At 40.6% G+C, this 19535-nt stretch overlaps 1 protein-coding gene across 6 annotated transcripts in view; it reads right to left on the bottom strand.

Annotated features, from left to right (window-relative positions):
• The window catches only part of DSCAM (DS cell adhesion molecule), a 447196-nt gene that overhangs the window by 131956 nt on the left and 295705 nt on the right, over nt 1-19535 (bottom strand). For 5 of the 6 annotated variants that reach the window (XM_040055422.1, XM_040055421.2, XM_040055424.1 and 2 more), the window contains exon 11: nt 17909-18082. In XM_040055422.1, coding sequence (XP_039911356.1) covers nt 17909-18082 — 174 coding nt within the window. The remainder of the gene's footprint in view (nt 1-17908; nt 18083-19535) is intronic. The other variant, XM_058419281.1, reaches the window with a different exon arrangement.

Here is a 19535-nt window from a genome sequence, read left to right as displayed (position 1 = left end):
TTGAAATTCTGTCCCCACAGAGGTTTTGATGAACTTTGGCACTGACTTTCACTTGAACAGGTTTTAATTTGCTAAAATAAGAGTTACACTAGCAAGTTTCTTACAGTCCTAATACCCAATCCTCATACAAGCTAAAAGGGAGGTGCTAAAGGAGAACTAAACTGTAGGATATTAAAAGGACTTATTCCTTTCTGTCTATTTTTAATAAATAAGAGAAAATAAAAAATCTCCCAAGGTGCTTAATATTGCCCATTACTGTGCATATCCTGAATTCATGACTAATGCACTTTAATTCAGTCACAGGATATGCTTTAAACAGTTCAGTGCTGCATTATGTGCTGCACTTGAGATGTTCAAGATCTTAATTATTTGTTCTCTTCAGCATCCCTCAAGAGCTAATGAAAAATTCTGTCGTGATGGTATTTTTTATGATACACAGAGCTGTGACACATCATAATTTCACAATCATTTTGAGACACCATGTGGTTTCTTTTGACATTTTGTGACAGGCTGTGTTATCAAGCACAATTGTTTGCACAGGAAACAACTGTAGCACGTGGTCCTTGGGACATTATGTTATCTCCTGATAATGATGTCATTAACATGTGTATACTATAATTAATGACTACAAGAGCGATTCATTTGAGTAAGGCTTATGAATCCATTTCATCTAAAAAGGGAAAGAAAACCTATAATCATTTGGGCTCAGATCCTGAAAGCTACTTACTTGCAACCTGCTGCAGCTACGCTGGGTGACCCATTAATTGAGGCATATTAACCAAGAAGCATTTATTTCTCAGTTATATTACAGAAGCTTGGATTAGAATCATTATCATAATGATTGTTCTAATAGAAATCAGTGAGAGAAACAGGAACCTAGCAGTGCTCCAAACCCCTTTGTCACCCGATCCCCTACCAACGGGAGCCAGGAAACAATTACAGTTCATCAGTGTGCACAGTGAAATAATGAAGCTGGAGACGTGGAGAGCAAACCCACTGCAGCTCAGGCTGTCCCCTCCTGCTCCTGCAGCCCCAAGACAGAAAATCCTCTCCTTACATCCTTGTCTGTATAGAAAGCAGACTGTCACGAAGGCAGTTCAGACATCTGAGGCATTTTTATGTAAGAATCACAGAATCACAGAGTGGTTTTTTTGGAAGGGACCTTAAAGATCATCCAGTGCCACCTCCTGCCATGGGCAGGGACACCTTCCACTGTCCCAGGGTGCTCCAAGCTCCATCCAATGTGGCCTTGGACACTTCCAGGGATGGGACAGCTTCTCTGGGCACCCTCTGCCAGGGCCTCACCAACCTCACAGTAAAAAATTTCTTTCTCAAGTCTAACCTATTTTTCCCCTGTTCCAGTTTGAAGCCATTCCCCCTTGTCCTGTCACTCCAGTTCCTGATGAATTGTCCCTCTCTGGCTTCCTCGTAGATTTTTGCCACCATATTAGTGCCAATATATTTGATGGTTCAGTGTCTTGATATAAGTCCTGCCATGGTTTAGGTGTAATGTCACCACAAACTCAATTCTGCTTCTCACTGCTCAGAGCTTCCCAAGGAAAAAAGGTAAATTCAGACTGCCAAAATTTGCTTTCAAGCCTGATAATCCACTCTTCTCCCTTGAGGCTACACAAATTGCACATAGATATTTTTGTGTTATTTGGATTTTCAGTAGGTTCTGGGCATGCAAAATATTTTCACGGAGATGTTTGCATGCAGGAGCAGCCACACAAATATAGCTGCGGGTGAATAAAATTTCCAACCTGCCACAGACACAGTCCTCAGGAAAGCTGCCTACAATGTGTCTAGAGAAATGATGATGAGACTGGATCCCGGGGAAGATGTTTGAAAATTGTCTTTGTGCAGAAAAGCTACAAATTATGAAAGCTGGGTCGTGCTGGATCCTCCAGAAAGATTAAAAAAAGGACAGGAGGGAGCCAGTGAATCATGAGCTGAGCTGCTCCTCCCAGAGCCTAAATTCTGAATGGGGTTCAAAGATGCACAAAGCTCTATCTGGGCTTTTCCAGAACAGAGGTGATGGGATGTTTTCCTGCAAAACAAAATCGTCAAAGTGGGTTTTTTGAGCGATGCTGCTGCATCCTATTGGTTCCTTCTCTTTTGTGGACAGCAGTCCAGAGGCCCCAAGCACACCCATCCTGTCCAGGTGCTTCAGAACTGTGCAAAGTCAATCTCTGAGACTGTAACAGCCTTTTCTATGTAATTTCCATAGAGTAACCATATGGCTTATGAGTATATTGCACAAATAATTATTTATATGCACCATTAACTGGGCTCTGGGGCTTGAAACACTGAACATGTATGTACTTAGTGTCCCTTTTCACATCATACCTCCAGAATAATCATCACTGGATCTACTTCAGTATGCACTAACTTTTTTTTTTTTTTTTTTTTTTTTTTTTTTTTTTAAATAGTAAATAAAATATCAACATATATTTTATCATGTAAGCTACAAAATATTTTGGAAGTCAAGAAATGCAAAGTCAGAATTTCAGGAATAGTTAATTGGAGCAATGTTAGCAGCTGATGTAAGAGACATAACAAAGGAGCTAACACACAGAAATCATTCTACCTTAAAAAGATGTTGTAGGGTTGGGTTTTTTTTTTCATATTTGTACATGCATGTTCCATACATGTACTGTTGTATTTTAAAAATCTTGTGATTATATTAAAAATAAGCAAAGTATGATTATTCCTCCTAAAGCTCCTGACTCAAAACTAAATGTGCTTTTTCTTCCATGTAAAAATAAGAGTTGGAAAATCAAATCTTGGTCTACAGGAACCTTATATGAGTGAATGTCTACAATTCAGGTATTATTTAATTTTTAATTGCACTAATTTTATATTTGTTGATTATAACAGGGAAGGGAAGGGAAGGGAAGGGAAGGGAAGGGAAGGGAAGGGAAGGGAAGGGAAGGGAAGGGAAGGGAAGGGAAGGGAAGGGAAGGGAAGGGAAGGGAAGGGAAGGGAAGGGAAGGGAAGGGAAGGGAAGGGAAGGGAAGGGAAGGGAAGGGAAGGGAAGGGAAGGGAAGGGAAGGGAAGGGAAGGGAAGGGAAGGGAAGGGGTAAAATTTGATATAAAGAAAATGGACAATTTTCTTCTCCAGATCATTATTTCCATAATGACAAATGCATCTGTTTAGGTATCCAACAGTACATGGGGGAAAAAATCCACTTGTTTTATGGGGAGAGATAAAAAAGGGTTCAGATATCCCCGACTGAAACCAGTTGGATGGCTGATAACTCTTGATATATTTTGACTTCTCCTTTTCTGACTATGAAAGCAATTTATGCTGGTGTGAGAATACAGCTCCTCAAGGTCACTCACATTTCAGCATCTTTGAAATGTTCCCCTGGGTTATTTTACATCACTCTGCATGAGAAATAGGCTAATGCACTGCTAAGCTGAGCTGCCTTGGAATAAGCAAGCTGGGAGTATGTGACAGATCCCTTAAAAGTACTGAAACTCCTGTGCATTCTGAGCTAAAATATCCCTGGATGGCCCCAAGTTAAACCCCTGGTGCTTCCAAGCTCCTTCATTTCACATGTTCAGCCTGCTCAAACTCAAGAGCTGAAGCAAAATTTGCTTCAGGTTTATGTTTTGGGCTTCGCCTGTCTGTTCTTTTGTCTCCTGCTTTTGGAAGTAGTTGTAACTAAGTAATTGTAACTAAGCTGCAAAAAGTCAACTCTTGCTCCAGAAGCAGTATCCGTGTGAGAAGTTTTTACTTATATAGCTAAGCCATGATGCTATTTGAATAATCAGCAAAGGAATAAGTAACCTTGAATATGGACAATTTAAGGAACTTCCATGGAAATGCAGCAGACTGAATGTGTACATTTATATTAAAAAGCACATTTGTAACATCTGAAGGGCTTGATGGGTGTCAGCAAGGCCATGGTAACTGCCCGGGTCTACAAGCCTACCCCACAGCAAATGAGAGGAAATTCAACCTCTCTAACTGTCAGGTGATTTGTTGTTGTGCATTATTTGGGTTTATATTGTATTTCATTTTTATACTGGGTTTTGTAATGGTTTCTTCTGTACCCTCTGTTCCCATGGAAAATGTATCATCACAAGATTTGTCCCTGCCCCTTTTCCCCGCCCATTCTACCACACTGGAATGTAATCCAACTCTGTTCCACTCCCACCTTATCCCTGATTGGGTAGTGGCTTGTGCCTGCCTCTAGCCCCTTCCCTCTGAATAAAACCTCTTGGCTCTTGGGATGGGGACTTGACGGTGCTGCTGACCCTGTGGGGGCAGGACCACAGGAGAAAGACTTAATAAAGCTGTGGTTCCCCACGGACCAAGTGCAGACTCTTTCCTTTTGCCATCAGCGGGTGCCTGCTCTCTCTAAAGGAAAAGGTTCCAGCCGCTCTGGGATCTTTGGGACCGTGAGGGAAAAATCCTTCCAGCTGTGGTTTCTCTCTCAAGGTAGCCGAGGCAAAAACAGAGCTGGGGCTCTGAGAGGGAGAGGGATGTGGCAGTAATTATTCCACCTATGCCCCGTGCTCAGCAGACACTGGGACACCCAGCACAGCCCAGCAGCTGCCAAACCACTGGTTTGCACATTTGAGCCCCCTCATTCAGAAGAGAGGCTGATTTATTCTAGTCCTCAGCCTTGACAGCGAAATAAGCAGATAGCCGGGGGTAAAAGCAGATCACAGCCAAGGGAAAAGCCATCCTATCCAAGCTGAATAGTGCTTGTGCCAGCCTTTTCCTTCTGGCCAGGTTGGTCTCTCCTTTCTCAGTTTTTGAATACCTCTCTAAACATTTTTGGGACATCTTCCACACTGAGAGGTTTAAGAGCCCAAAGGGAGAGAGTTAACACCTCTGTGCAATGCATTATTTTCATTATATATGCAAATAAAACTCACAAGTCCTCATTCACAGCTGTCTCTCCACTGGGGAGTTCCCTGAAATAGGACTGGGAACAGTCATGGATGCTACAGGGAATCAGCAAAAACTCCTGAGGGCACCCAGGGATTACTGTGCTCTCCTGTAATGGTCTTCCTCACTGTTTAGGTGCAGTCCCATTTTCCTTAAAAGCCAGGCACCTCATTTAGCTCTTATTTAAATCTCAGACCTGGGCATTTAGCAAGTGGTAATTGGATTTTCCACAACAATATGCAACCACTTATGGAAAGTCTGTTCTCCCTTATTTCAGCTCGACAAGTCACCACTTAAAAATCTGATAGCAGGAGATTTGCCTTGCTCAGAGTGTGGGTTTGTGGCTGTAAGTGCATGGCAAAGAGCCAGCTTGTTCCAGTTGTAAATCCAACATTTAGGTTGCGTTGCAAACTAGGACAAAAATACAGCAGAGTGCTGCTTTCTTGCAGAGAACTTACACTAATAGGCACTTATTTTAAAAGCCAGTTTTGAGATAAGACTGCAGAAGTGAGATCCCGCTGCACTATTGTGTACGTCCATGTGGGCAATTACCCAAGTCAATGGCTAGTAATTAAAAGCCAGGAAAAATAATCATCTAACAGATGCTCTTTCCACTGCTCTGGTGATTTGCAGCAAAATGGACTTAGGCAATAGTTCTGTTTTCTGTCTCTTTCTGATTTTGTGTTCACAAGTTTATACCATCTCACTTTCAGAAATGACATTAGATCCTTTGAATCCTTTGACCTTTACAAGGAAAGAAATGGAAGCAAGAGAACAGGATTGTTTCTCAGGTACTTATCTATCAATATGGCAAGTCTATTAGTAGAGAAATGTTCTTGTTAGGTCACTGTTGACGTGATTTTAGAGTTTATTTTAACTAATATGAGAAAAGTTCAGGATGGGGAAACGAAATTGAGAGAGCTTGCAGTGCTGACTGAAAGCCAGACCACTGACATCAGCTGCTGCTTTACCATTCATTCCCCAAACATTAAAACATTTGCTGGAGGACTTTTTTTTAATATGTTTAAGCCAAATTTGAAGACAACAACAACAAAACTCCCAAACCTAACCCAAATATAAACAATATATGCTTCATTTCCTAAATAGTCATCCCCTTTTCTAAGCATCCTTCAGAACATCACTGATAACATGAAAGACAACTGTGCACACCCTACTTCTACAAATCAGGGCTCTGATAAACAAAATGCTTGTAGGAGTATAATATTTAAGATGCATTTTTTTTAAGTTGATCTGCCTTTAGGGATTAAATCTCACCAAATCACCCACAGAACCAAAGCCATTCAATGAATCTGCATTTCTGTGCTCATGCACATGGAAACAGAAATATTGGTAATTGAGGCCTTTGATTTCCATAGATTAAACACAGCAAGAGATCTTTTACATTTACAGCCTAATAGCATTCTTTGCAATATGATGTATAGGAAATCTCACCAGAAGTTTCATTTGTAAAAGCAGGGAGTTTAAATGTCATTGCCAATCCCTGCACCCACTGGGCTGCTCCCACCATCATCTGAGAACACATCACCTTGTACATGGGAATTTTAAGGGAAAAACCTCTTTCACAAGTTAAAAATGGTGGTTGAAGGTGTAAATTTTATTCCCTCCCTGAAGGATCATTTCTCCTTTATGAATTTGGTGATGTGCCCATCTACGTCCACAAAATTACGAAACATTACTTTCCCAGGGCAGAAATTTGTCCAGGTGGAAGCAAAACACCAAATAATTGATGATAAAATTATTGTCACAATGACACGTAACTGCCTGGACAACACAGCTCCTACATGATCAAATATTCCAACTCAGAACTGGAAAAGAAAACAAAAATTAGATGTAAGAGTAATCATTCTGTGGCCTAATGGAGACAGTAAAAAAAAAATAAAAAAAAGGATGGGGTTAGATTAATCATAAGTAATTAGGCCAAGAGTAACAGCTCATTCTTTCATTATCTCCTGGTCTGACAGACCAAATCGATTCATTCCTCAGCCCTGCAGGATTCTAATAAGATTTATCTAAAAATGGAGCCATGCTTCTTTAGTTATCTATACTGTGAAGACACTCAGAAATCAATTGCTGTGGCCATAAGTGGACACTTATTTTTTTTATTATTACCTTTTATTTTTTTTTTTTTTTTTTTTCCTCTCAAGGAAGATAAAGGCAACATGCTCAGATTTGTTCAAGCATCCCATACCCTACAAATATTTGAATCTGCACTGGGGGTGGGAGCTCACATGCTGATGCACTGGGAGAATCCAAATGGTCAGGGAGGGTGATGGGGTGAAGGAAACCTGTTTCCCACAAGGCAAGCAGATTGCTGAAAGAAAAGCTGCATTTGCAAATCCTTTCTTCTGATTATGCCTGACATGCACAGCAGGAAGAGGTGTAGGAAGCACTGCCTTAAATTGAGTGCAGCATCTTCAGCTTGCAGGCAGCTCTTCTTCCTACCTTGCATTTCTATTCCTTTTGTGAGCCACCCCAGATATAAATGTAATTTTTGTTTATGTTGATTAGCACAGACTCTATGCACTCTGCTCTCACTGAGAACCACTGCAGGATTTTCACAGAGGGATGAGAACAAAACCACCAAACAATTTCTGAAAAAACTATATTGATGATGAAAAGAAAGCACTAAAACAACCCAAAACAAACCTTTATGCTTGAAGGCAAAATTACTTTCCTTAAAAAATGCAAAAAGTTGCACTAATGGAAGCAGCTATAAAAGATAATCTTTTGCTAATAGTGACATGTGAAATTATTTTCTTAAAGAAATAAACTCATATCCAAAGCATAAAATATTTGCATATAAACTACATTTTTTTACAGTTTTCTTTTGGTGCAGGAAAATTATGCAGAAAAATGTAACTGACTTGGCATCCGTGTCACTTGATACTCAAATGTAGTATATATCCCTCATATTTATTCAGATATTGTGAAATATTTTTTATTATTTTTGTTAGAACTTAGTTTAGGTTTTCTTCAAATTAAAGATAAGGATAAACAATATTAATAAATAAATAAACAAAATGAAAAACTATAAAGAATTAGGATGCAGGTCCTATGACAGCATTCAATAATTTAGAAGAGTGAATAATCTTTTGAAATGTAGGCTTTTTACTGAAAAAGACAGTGACTAAGTCGTTCAAAGTGCAGAAGAAACTGATATATAAGAAGAAATATAATTCAAGACTCTACCCTCTATTTTGGCTACTCAGAGAGCATTCTGCAAGTCCTAAACTCATATAAAATACTATAGGCTTTGTCCTACTGGAACGGGGTTACTTTCTAAATGAGATGTACCTTAAAGCTGGCAAGACTGACACAGACAAAAAGAGATGAAAAGGAAAAGGAAAAGGAAGAGGAAGAGGAAGAGGAAGAGGACAGTACTATAAAAGCTACCTTTTCTGAAGTGGAAATAGTCACGTGTACTGCACTTACCCACTAAATTAATTTACATCCCACTATTGCTTTACAATTCTCTCTTGACTTAAGGGTATTTAATCTTTGTTAGCAAGATACAGATCCAACTTTTGATGATATTGTGAATATAAAAATTAAACCCATCAAACATACCACAGACAAGTCACACCTCACAGATGAAACTTATGTATTCACAGCAGCATTTGTGTTTTAAAATATTACTCAAAAAATTAGCAGGTTTAATAGAGTGAAAATCCAGGTAAATGTAGAGATCTAAGCGTTTAATGCCCTAAAGGCAAATACCCAAGAAAGATCAAGACTTTAAATCTATATCCATGCTGCATTTGAAACCCATTTGATTCAAATAAACCAGTTAAAACCACTTGATTGTGGGCATGGTTAGTTGTTGCCCTGAGTTTTAACCCCCTGATTTGTTTGCATTTTTTAAGTGGAGTTTTCTCACGGATTGTAACATAAAGATGTTTTTGCATTCCTCCCAAATGAGGGACAATTGATGGACTTCTAGTCTAGCCTGTGGGGTGGAGAGGTGGCAACTTTATTCTCCAATCCCTGGTCATTGTCCGGAATCTATATAGGTGAGGTCAAGTAAATAAACTTCCCTTCTTTTTGCTCTAAATTTAACTGGGTAAGTATTATTCTTTTCGTGTCCTCTAGCGACAGTTAGTGATTAGTCATTACTCCTGTACTACAAGAATTGAAGGAAAAAAAGAAATAACTTATGAGAACGCTATCCTAACACTGAATTAGGACCTATTGTATGCAGCTGACTTTGAGATCTAGAACCACTTTGTAACTTAAAAAACCCCATCAGAAATAATAAAAGAGTTTTTATTTTATAAGAGTGGTGTGTTCTGACAAGAATTTCTGTGATGAATGTCCAAATGTAATCACAGTGTTCTCCTCAGCACAGCAGGGACAGGAGCTCCTGGAGCTGAGGAAGGGCCTGGAGCAGCTCCGTGCCCAGGAAAGGCTGAGGGAGCTGGGGCTGCTCAGCCTGGAGAGGAGCTCAGCTGAGAGGGGCCTCAGCCCTCGGTGTCCCTGGGTGTCCCTGGGTGTCCCTGTGTGTCCCTGTGTGCAGGGAGTGAGACATGATTTTAAAGAGTTAAGATTTTAGCTAAGGGTTAGAAGCAATTTATATTGATCAAGATGTAAGTTAGATTAGTAAATGGTAGGTTAATGATTATTAGATGCCCAGGCTAGAGCTAACTGTTATATTATGAGCTTGTTTATAGAAAAAGTGGAGTAAGTGAAGCGTCATAAGAACAGATTGAAACCACTAAGAACAATGGCCAGCACCTGGACTTGGTATCAATCAATCATGAAGCAGGGGACCTTGGACAATGCCAGAGGGTCACAGAGACCTGATGAAGACTCTCCTGACTTCATCCTTTGAGACCACTGACCCAATTCGAGACCACCGACCCAATTCAAGAGAAGAACTGCGCACATGTGATGGACTGATAGCCTCATTTTAGTACAGAGTGGGGATGGGAGGTGCTGGGGCTATGCATATGTACTGTATGTAAGATCTTGGAGAATAAATAGAGAGCAAAGAGCCTTGTTTGGGGTGGCCACGCCTTTCGGAGATGACTCCCATGCCGCCCGCCGGTGAATAAACATACCACTTTCTAACTTTAACTAGTTAGAGGGTCTTTGTCCGTGACTATATTGGTTTTCAATGACTCAGGAGGGGCAGAGCAGGGCCCAGGCTCTGCTCCAGGCCCAGCAATGGCCCCAGAGCCCTGGGCAGGGACTGAGCCCAGCAATTCCCCTGCACAGGAGGCACAACTTGTGCCCTGGGCAGAAAAATGATTAACAGTGACAAGACTTGAAGAAAAGGCCTGAAGCTGAGCCAGGGGAGGTTCAGGCTAAAGATTAGGGAAAAGTTCTTCCCCCACAAGGTGCAGGGGCACTGAACAGGTTTCCCAGGACAGTGGTCGTGGCCCCAAGCCTGCCAAGAAGCTCAAGAAGCATTTGGACAACGCTCCCAGGCGCATGGTGTGACTCTTGGGCTGTCCTGTGCAGGGCCAGGGGGTGGACTGGATGATCCTTGTGGGTCCCTTCCAGCTCAGGATAATCCACCAGTAAGAATAAATTCCAGAATATTTCCTCCCAGCTGACAACATTTTGGGATTACCGTTTATTGCATTTGAACACAGTAGGGCTTGAAGAATCATGCCAAATACAATATACTGACATTTGTACATTCTCAATGATGGGTGTTACGGATGCATTATCTGTCTACCTGGTATCAATCCCTGCCACAACATCTCAGCTGAAGGAGTAGATCAGATATTGTTTTCAAGTCTTGTTTCAGCAGTGTTCAGAGACAGAGGAGCTGCAGCCCTTGATCTGAAATGATCTCTGTGGCACACAGTTTTCTGACCACAACTGGCCAAACCTGGGCACAGAATTCATTGTAATCTGAGAGCCACATAAGACCTCTGAATAAAGTGATAATTTAACAGGACACAAGAAATGTTAATGTTGAGGAAGGAGAACATGCTAAAATATCTGTGTTTTTTATAGTACTAGTTGGTCCAAGAGAGGGAGAAAATAAAACAGCAGCATCTGAATCCCATCCCTTATGAGGCTTTCTAAAAACCATGAAGATGTGAAGGTATTTGAAAGACTAAATCATCACAATTTTCTTAAATTGATTATTTTTCAGGAAAGCCTCAATAGTTTGTATCCACTATGAAAATTTCCCCAGAAAGAAAACTTCTGAAAACAAACCTCACCCATGCTCCCTTTTGAATGTCGCCATTTGGGCATGAAGAAGTGAGAGAGACAGCTATTTTAGAAAAAAAAAGGCAATAAATATGATACAGTTGATACAGCAGAGTCTGTGTGCACTTTCTGGGAGAAAAATCTGCTTTACCTTTCTGCTGGAAATATTGCTGTGCAACCATCCTTGAAGACAAGAAAAAGGGCTGCTATATTCTTCTTCAAAAAATAATTATTAAATAAAGAGAAAAGAAAATGAAGGAGAGAGAGGGAGAGAGAGGTTCTTACCTCTCCTCCTTCAATGATAGCATTGCAAAGATTTGCATACAAACCCACTTGAGTATTTGTGCTGCAGCACATCTGGCAATTATCTTACAAGAGAATTGCCACGGGCTCGGCGTTACCCAGAGGAGCGGGGAGCATTTGAAGGCACGGCAGAAAAGGGATATTCCAGCCTCCTACCAGCTACCTTGAACATACTTCATGTTTAATTTCCCTCTGTTGCCAGAGGCACTGTGTTGTTATGACAGCTGATCTGCCATGGAATAGCTGTAAAGGAAAATCAACAAAGGATCGCTCCAGCGATTCTCGGCGCAATTTATCGGCGCTCGTGTCTGGCGGCTGCTGCCGCCTGTCGGGGTAATGACACATGATGGGTGATTAAAGTGCAAGTCCCTAAATCAAAGCTGTGCCAGCAGTTTGAAGACGTAGAAAACAGCATTTAGAGCCCCGTTCCTTTCTCGTTGTGGGAGGACCTCATTAGGAAAAAAATGGGCTGTTTTGTTAACAAGACGGAGCGCTCGCATCCAGGAAGATCTCTTGTGGTTCCAAGATTCACTCACAGCATCTTTTAGGCTGTGCATTTCATGAAAATAGACAATTAGAGTCATAGAATCATGGAACAATTTGGGTTGGAATGGACCTTTAAGATCATTGAGTTCCAACCGCCTTGCTATGGGCAAGGACACAAAATTAAAACATAAAAGGCATTAAGTTCCTCACCACTGACTTGGATTTGGACAGTTTATTCACCACCTCATATTTAACACAGTTTTTACCTTTGATTGCCAATAAATTGGTGGTAAAAGAGGGAGAGAGCTGCCTGTAATGATGGCAAGGGCAACTCATCAGCTCAGCAGAAAGGACTGATTGGGACATGAGAGTAGTTGCAATTTGAGGAAATTATTTCTTGTTTTCTTTGCCTTTGCCCCATTCTTTTATTTCCAGGAAACATGCAAGTCATCTAGCTAGAGATTTTTTTAGCAAATTTGGCTAAATTCATCCATTCCATAAAAATGTACTGTACTTGAGATAACTGCGAAATAAGGATGAAGAAAGGCTTTAAAAAAAAGAAAAAATGTGGCAGAATATCAGAAGAAGAAAAGAGTAAATCAGGGCACACAAAAAGAGAAGGGAGCTTTTGTCTTGCTTTGCTTTTCCACAGAAAATAGTATTTGCAGACCATGGGACTGTGAGAAAAATGGAGCAAAGAAAGATTACAAAATATCAAAAAACTGGGCTCAGGTGAATTTGACATAGCATTATTGCTGGCCTTCTTAAAAGTGTTTTTTGGAGGTATTAGAGACAGTGATTTCAAGCTTCCTTTACCACATATCATGGATAATCTATCTTTGCAAATGTTGAACAGGCAATGCCACCCTTACTGACACCTTGTGGGATACATGCATTTTAATGAGAAATTGGCTTTTTATACACAAACAAAAGTAGCAGTTGGGCAGATCTCAACACTCCTATGCTCTCAGCAAGGAATTTTTTTCCCAAAGACTAAAATGAGCATTTAGAGGCACCCTGGTGAGAAGAGCACAGTGAGTTCTCCATCACAGCTTGCTGGCTTTGCTGCTGGTGTCGCAGCAGAGCAAGCTCATTTGCCTGGTCACATAGAAATTGTCCCTTTATCCCGCCTGGATAAAGCTTCACAGGCAGAGATTTCCATCCATCTCAATAAGCAAATGCTGCAGTGCTTCAGCCATATGGTGGAACAACTGTTAGCTTGCAGTGGAGAACAGAGTTCCACAGCATTCAGCCTCCGTCCATAAGCATCTTCTGGGTTTATTTGTGTCTGTAACCAATGTTATATTTTATTTCTTTTGCAGTAGTGTGTGTGATTGAGGTCTCTTTGCTCCATGAGTTGTCTGAAGATGGTGAGAAACAAGCCTGGCCTGGAAGACATCACAGCCAACATGGGCAAGCAGCACTGTAAGAGAGGCAGGGCCAGCAGAAACATCATGCAGTGCAGGAACAGCCTCCACATTTTTCCAGGCTCCCTTTCCCCACCAGCCTCTTCTGATATTCCATCAGCTCTTGTCATAGGCAACAATTTTTAAAGTTTGGTTGGTGTTTTTGTTTTTTCTTTTTTTTAAAATTGTGAGTGGCAAAACTTGGCATTAAAAGAATTAGCTGGGATTAGCATGTTCCTGCTGGAAAGAGCTGTGGATGTGACTGACAGCTTTAGGTTTATGTATTAAACACATATAATGCCAATAGCTAAGAAGCATATTTGAGGGGAAAGTGAATGAAGCAATTCTGTTTTCTTGGCAGACAGAATTTGTTGGAAATGTTTTGATGATCAGATTAAAACTTGTAAGGCTCCACACTGTCACAAAAAGAAGTGATAGATTTAAGAAGGGGCAGGGCTAACACAGGGCCTCCAACAGACTATTTACACACAAATATGCTTGCCTTAATGGAAGCTTGCTTTCCAGGAGGTAATTTTTTAATGATACCATTCTATCATGTTATATATAACCCCTAAAGAGGAATTAGGAAGGGTGACATTTATTCAGATGACGGCAGGCAGGCAGTCCGTTTTAAGCATTCATCTCTTCCCTTGTGACTCCCAAGCAACCTTTAAATAATTTTAGTTCTTCCCTTCATGTTAAATGCTCATTATCCTTTATAGAAATTCTTCAGAAGTCTTCTCATCCCAAGCACAGGGAGACATTTCTCAAGACAGCACTAGATTCCTCATTCCAGAGCTCTCATAACTTTCTAATATTGTGTGTCTTAGTGAATACAGAATTTGGGAACTACTTATCCTTGAATCACAAGAAGAGAAAAATTCACTGGTCATGATTTTTATGTCCATTCCTTGAAAAGAAAGGGAGAAGGGTAATAGCTGCTAAATGAAAATTTTCTGCCCCACAGTTCCTGATTCAGCATTGATGCCGGCAGCTTGCTCTTTTCACATTTCTGATGGTATTCCTGAAACCACTTTCTTTGCCTCTCTCTCTCTTTCTTTTTTTTTTTTTTTTTTTTTGTTGTTGTTGTTGTTGTTGTTGTTGTTGTTGTTGTTTGTTTGGGTTTTTTTGTTGTTTTGTTTTGGTTTTTTTCTTTGCCTCTTTCTTTGCACTTCCTTCTCATGCAATCTCCCATCATCCAAGAATTTATATCAGTTCCTCTGAAGGTGTCACTCAACAAACACTGAGGCACTAAATAAATGTATATTTCGAATTACTACAACTACCCCCTTAGCACTAAGAATTTGTTAAGCAAGCCAAACCATTTTACAGCTTAACATGGGTTTTCACTAAGAAAAAGTCCATCCATTTTAGAGGCAGCAAGTCATAGAAATAGATTAAAACAATTTTCATTCTGCCCGCTCCTGAACTACTTAACCAAAATTTTCCTACTCTCTTTTAACAACAAAGGTCAACATCTTTTTTGTTTAGATACAGAGGACAATGGAAATTCTGCAGAAGTAAAGCATCAGCTCATTTAAGAGATTTTTTAATAAGATCTATGAAAGGTAAAATTTTATGCAGCAGTGTTACTAACAGAGTGGGTAAAAAACTTCTATCAGACATGGAAGAGAACACTCTCCTGTGCACAATTTCATTTATTTCCAAGTTGAGTGATGCTATCTGTGGTTAGCACCTGCATGCACCAGGAATCTGTGGCACAAGGAACAAGAAGTGAAGGAATTAGGTGTAAAGGGACTGCTGCCATGTTTCTCTTTCTGAGGACCAGTCTAGCTTCATGATCAGTGACCAAGTCCATCTAAGCCACTCTTCTTTTTCTATCAGGTTTGAGCGAATGCTTATGGATAGCCCACGTATAGACTGAAGGAAGGTGGGAAGGCACAAGGAAGCCACAAAAATATGCATCCATCCTAATCCTTGTAAACATTTTGTAAGCTGTTTCTTACCAACTCTGTCACCCAGAAACAGCTGCATTGGCCAGATCTCACCCTCTACCTCTGCCTAAAGAAGGCCTTTAAAATGAGCTTGTGGGGAAGGATCAACTAATCCAGAATACCATGAGTTTCATGAAGGAAGACCAAGGTTTTTATCTAGAGCAGGACAAAACTTGAGGACTAGGGTCCAGGAACAGGCTTGTGGGGAGAATAAAGGATCCTGAATAACCACACAGAAACAGGAAACAGTGAATGACCAGAGAGATTAAAGGAAAATCCAGGCCTTCACTTTGTAGTCAGTCCACCTGACCAGTTGTAAATATTATGAGCCACAATCACATCACCAGAACAGGGGATCCAGCCATAACTGCATTCCATTTCCCCAGAACATCTTGTCCTCAAGGAGTGTTTGGTGGAAGCTGTCTTGGGTGGCATTGCAAAATGTAACCAAAAGTATGTATCCTATCACCATCTGTTGAAACTAGTCAGGGAGATGTTTTTTCTGTAACCCATTCCTCATAACTCCAGGCTGGAGGGGGTGGGTGTCTTCTGTTAGTGGACCAGCTGTTGGGGCAGTGTTCTTTATCTCTTTCGTGACCCATCCTCCCTCCAGGGGGTATCTGCTGTCAATGGATCATCAAGGCTCACTGCATAGCTGATACAATTCCATCATCCTGTTGGAGATGCTCCACCCAGGGGAGGAGTCAAGCATTCCTACCTGGATAAAACCTGAGATTTCAGAACACCAGGACAGCCTGTTTGCACTGGATTTCCCAGGCGAAGACTGGACCCCTCTTACCACTGGACCTTCAGAGAAAACTGCACCCTTCTTCAAGATCATCTCTTCTCCAACAGAACCACATCTGTCACGGCAGGAGGACTTAACTGGACTGCTACCAACCCTGACCAACAGGGTGTCAGGTTGTACTCTGACTCTGTCAGTGGTTATTTTTGTTTGTTTGCCTGTTTTTGTGCTACTACATTTTTATTTTTAATATCCCTACTAAAGAACTGTCATTCCTATTCCCATATCTTTGCCTGAGAGCCCCTTAATTTCAAAATTATAATAATTTGGAGGGAGAGGGTTGACATTCTCCATTCCAAGGGAGGCTCTGGCTTTCCCTGGCAGACACCTTAAACCAAGAGAGAAGCTAAAGCTCTGCCCCTTCCATGCACACACCAACAGTGCTCTCTCCAGCTGCCATGCTGGAGCTGGACTGGTGTCAGGGTGGGTGTGTGAGGGGCACAGGCTGCTCCTTGCTGTCTCAGAGCCAGAGGGGTTTTCATTAGATTCAAACAGCAGCTGGCTCCCCAGGGAAGCTCCTGCTCTTATTTGATAAGGGATGCTCTTTTATCACACATGAAACTGCATGCAGTGATCAGACAGGCAGCGTGCGCGGCTGCCAAGCAGAAGGAAGCTGGTTCTTGGTAGAATATTACAGCAGTGCCTCGCTCCTGCTGTTGAAGACTGGCCCAAAAAATGGCCAGTTACGCAAACCACAGAAGATAGAACTTCTACCACCCCACAGAAAAAAAATGTCCAATTAATATATATTTGCTGGAGAGGTCATCATGTTGTTTTTTAGAGGATGTAGTCACTATGGTAAATTAGAGTGGAGAGAACATCTGAGATATTGGGGCTTGCAAATTTTTATCTTAAAATAACTTAGTTATTAATTCTCAACAACAAACAACACCCCTCAACCTAAACATTAATGGTCTAAAGTGCACTCTCCAATAGAGAATAAATTGGATTTTTCTTCCTTTCTGGAAAAAAAAAAAAAAAAAAAAAAAAAAGTATTTCTTTTTACTTTCAAGGGCAAAACTTTTTCAAGCTAATTGGCATCCCAGAACTTCAAAGCATACTGTAAATCTTCAAAAACTCTACAAACATGAAAGTACATAGTGTGGTAACATCCTTCAATACTGGTCTGACAGGTCATCCAGGAACTTTTGGCATGCTGGTGTGTCACTAGTCTCTTTTTTCTCTAGTGACAGAAATTATATTATCCCTACACCTTTTTCCATAGTATCTCTTCTATTTTCTAAACTGTGTTGATGTTTCAAGGAATTATAGCCAACATACACTTGAAAACTGGGCTGCTTTTTTTCTTGTGTCTGCAAAGTACAGGTAGGTTGAGCTTGTGCAATTAGATGGATTTTCTGAAAATTACCCGGCTAAGTCAAAATAACTACTGTGGCTTTATCTGTAAAATATTAGCATATGTTGTAATATCTTGTGATATCTACCTATAGCAATTGTACCTATAGTTTCAATTTATGATATATTGAGAATTGATTAAGTATCTTTTTAATCCACATTTCCTTCAGCTTCTGATATTTATGACAATTACTATGGGTATTTGTCCTTTGTTATTTTCTTTTTTTACTCCTGATCAACTTCCTTACTTTCCCTTCATGACTCAGGGATAGCTTTCAGACCTGGAATAAATTTGCTTTTCTTCCTCTACCAAACAAAAGTTTTTCTTAACCATCCTAACTTTCAGGTGCTACCACACGCAGCTGAAAGCCATAATTAAGTAAAAAAGCCAACAAATCCAACCTCTCCCCTCCCAACCCCCTTCCCTCCAAACTAAGGATGCAGTAAAGCCTTTTTTTCACTCAACGGCAACATCTGGATCACAGAGAAGCGTTTCAGTTCTTACTTTTAACAGTGAGGTACATGGACTTGCTGACGTCTGCTCCCACATCATTGCTGACCTTGCAGAGGTAGTATCCACTGTCTTCTTCCAGCACATGTTTAATCAGCAAGGAGCCATTTGTGAGCAGCTGGATCCGACCGTTCAGCGCAATCGGCTGGAACTGGGGAACCCCGGCACCTGAAGCAAGTAACCCAAGGAAAAGAGGTTAAAAAGCATATCATATTTTTATTTTTAATAAGGCACAAGCTATAGCTTCCTTTTTTTTTGGAGGCTTGGTGCAATTGAAATGGATTTTGACATCGTCAGACAACAAGAAGGAAGGCTTTTGGATTGCAGCAGCAGCAATAATTTTCCCATATTAAAGGGGCAAAAGGAGTACAAAGCAGAAGAACCAGGAAGGGGGAGAAAGGAAATGAGGAATTTTCAGCCCTTTCATGGGTGAAAAGGCACATTTGTTGTACATTTAGAGGCTGATGAATTATTGACAATTACAGCTGAACAGTCATGGCAGTATGCATCCCTAATGCAAGCAGCAAATGAATTTCTTATGACTGAGAGGGATGTCTGTTGTAGTAAACATGGCACACTCAGGGGACCTCTAGGACCTTGTTTATGAAACCCTGGATAACATGGAAAACCGCATCAGTGACTGTTCTTCTTGTTTCCTCCTACAGCTGATGGACTGGTGACACAAAAAAAATCTCAGTTCTGCCATGTTTGCAGCCAGCATGTATTGAGACTATTAAGAAAACCTCCATAAAAATCCACAAAACCCCCCAAAGAAACAAAAATACAAAAAAAGCTCAGACCACTGATCAGACATTTTTGGCAACACTGTAAAAATGGAAGGCGCATAAAAACAGGAAGCCAAAGATTTTTGTATCAAGTCTGCTTCTAAGGAAGAACCTACTTTTCCACGGAATAAGATACTGGGTGGTTTAGGGAACAGGAAGCAGGATCCTGCTGTACTGTCACCACAAGTTCAGGTTCCTCCAACATTAGAGACTCCCCAAATGCGTATCAAAACACATTTCTTATAACAAAGGGATTTACAACCTACTTTGGCAGCAGGACATGGGATTTTTCAGGGAAGTTAAAAAGTGCTCCTCTTCAATGAAATTCTCTTACACCACTTTCTGTACACAAAGTTAATTTCTGTCAGCATTAACCACTATAAACAGTGGGCTGAGTCAACCCAGAAGGAAATATGGTGAATAAATACTATGGGGAATTATTTAGTGTAACACAGTGAGCTGGAACAACCTATGAATGCAATATCTAGAATATTAAAAAAGACCAGACATGCATATCAGAAATATTTCTAGTCCTAGAAGAATTTGCTTTAGGAACTTATGGCTACACTGACTGCCTGGTGACCAATACTATGAACTTGAAAATGTTAAAATAACATTGATGATTTTTCACCTATTTTATGTGCATGTCCACTTTTCCTTTTGTCAGTTGTTTTTTTTTTTTTTTCTTTAACAAGCCATTTTTCCTGTCGTTTAGTTGACATGCAAATTTGTGCTTTACCAGCTGTAGATGTCTGCCATTGATTGCCCTCTCACTTCCTGTGTTTCTTCACATGAAAAAATGTGGGAACAATTTAGTGTTCACAGAAAGGAAAGGA

Source organism: Hirundo rustica, chromosome 2, assembly GCF_015227805.2.
Source record: "Hirundo rustica isolate bHirRus1 chromosome 2, bHirRus1.pri.v3, whole genome shotgun sequence".
Taxonomy (NCBI): domain Eukaryota; kingdom Metazoa; phylum Chordata; class Aves; order Passeriformes; family Hirundinidae; genus Hirundo; species Hirundo rustica.
Note: the sequence above shows the minus strand (reverse complement) of the source record. Positions and strands in the feature narration are given on the sequence as shown.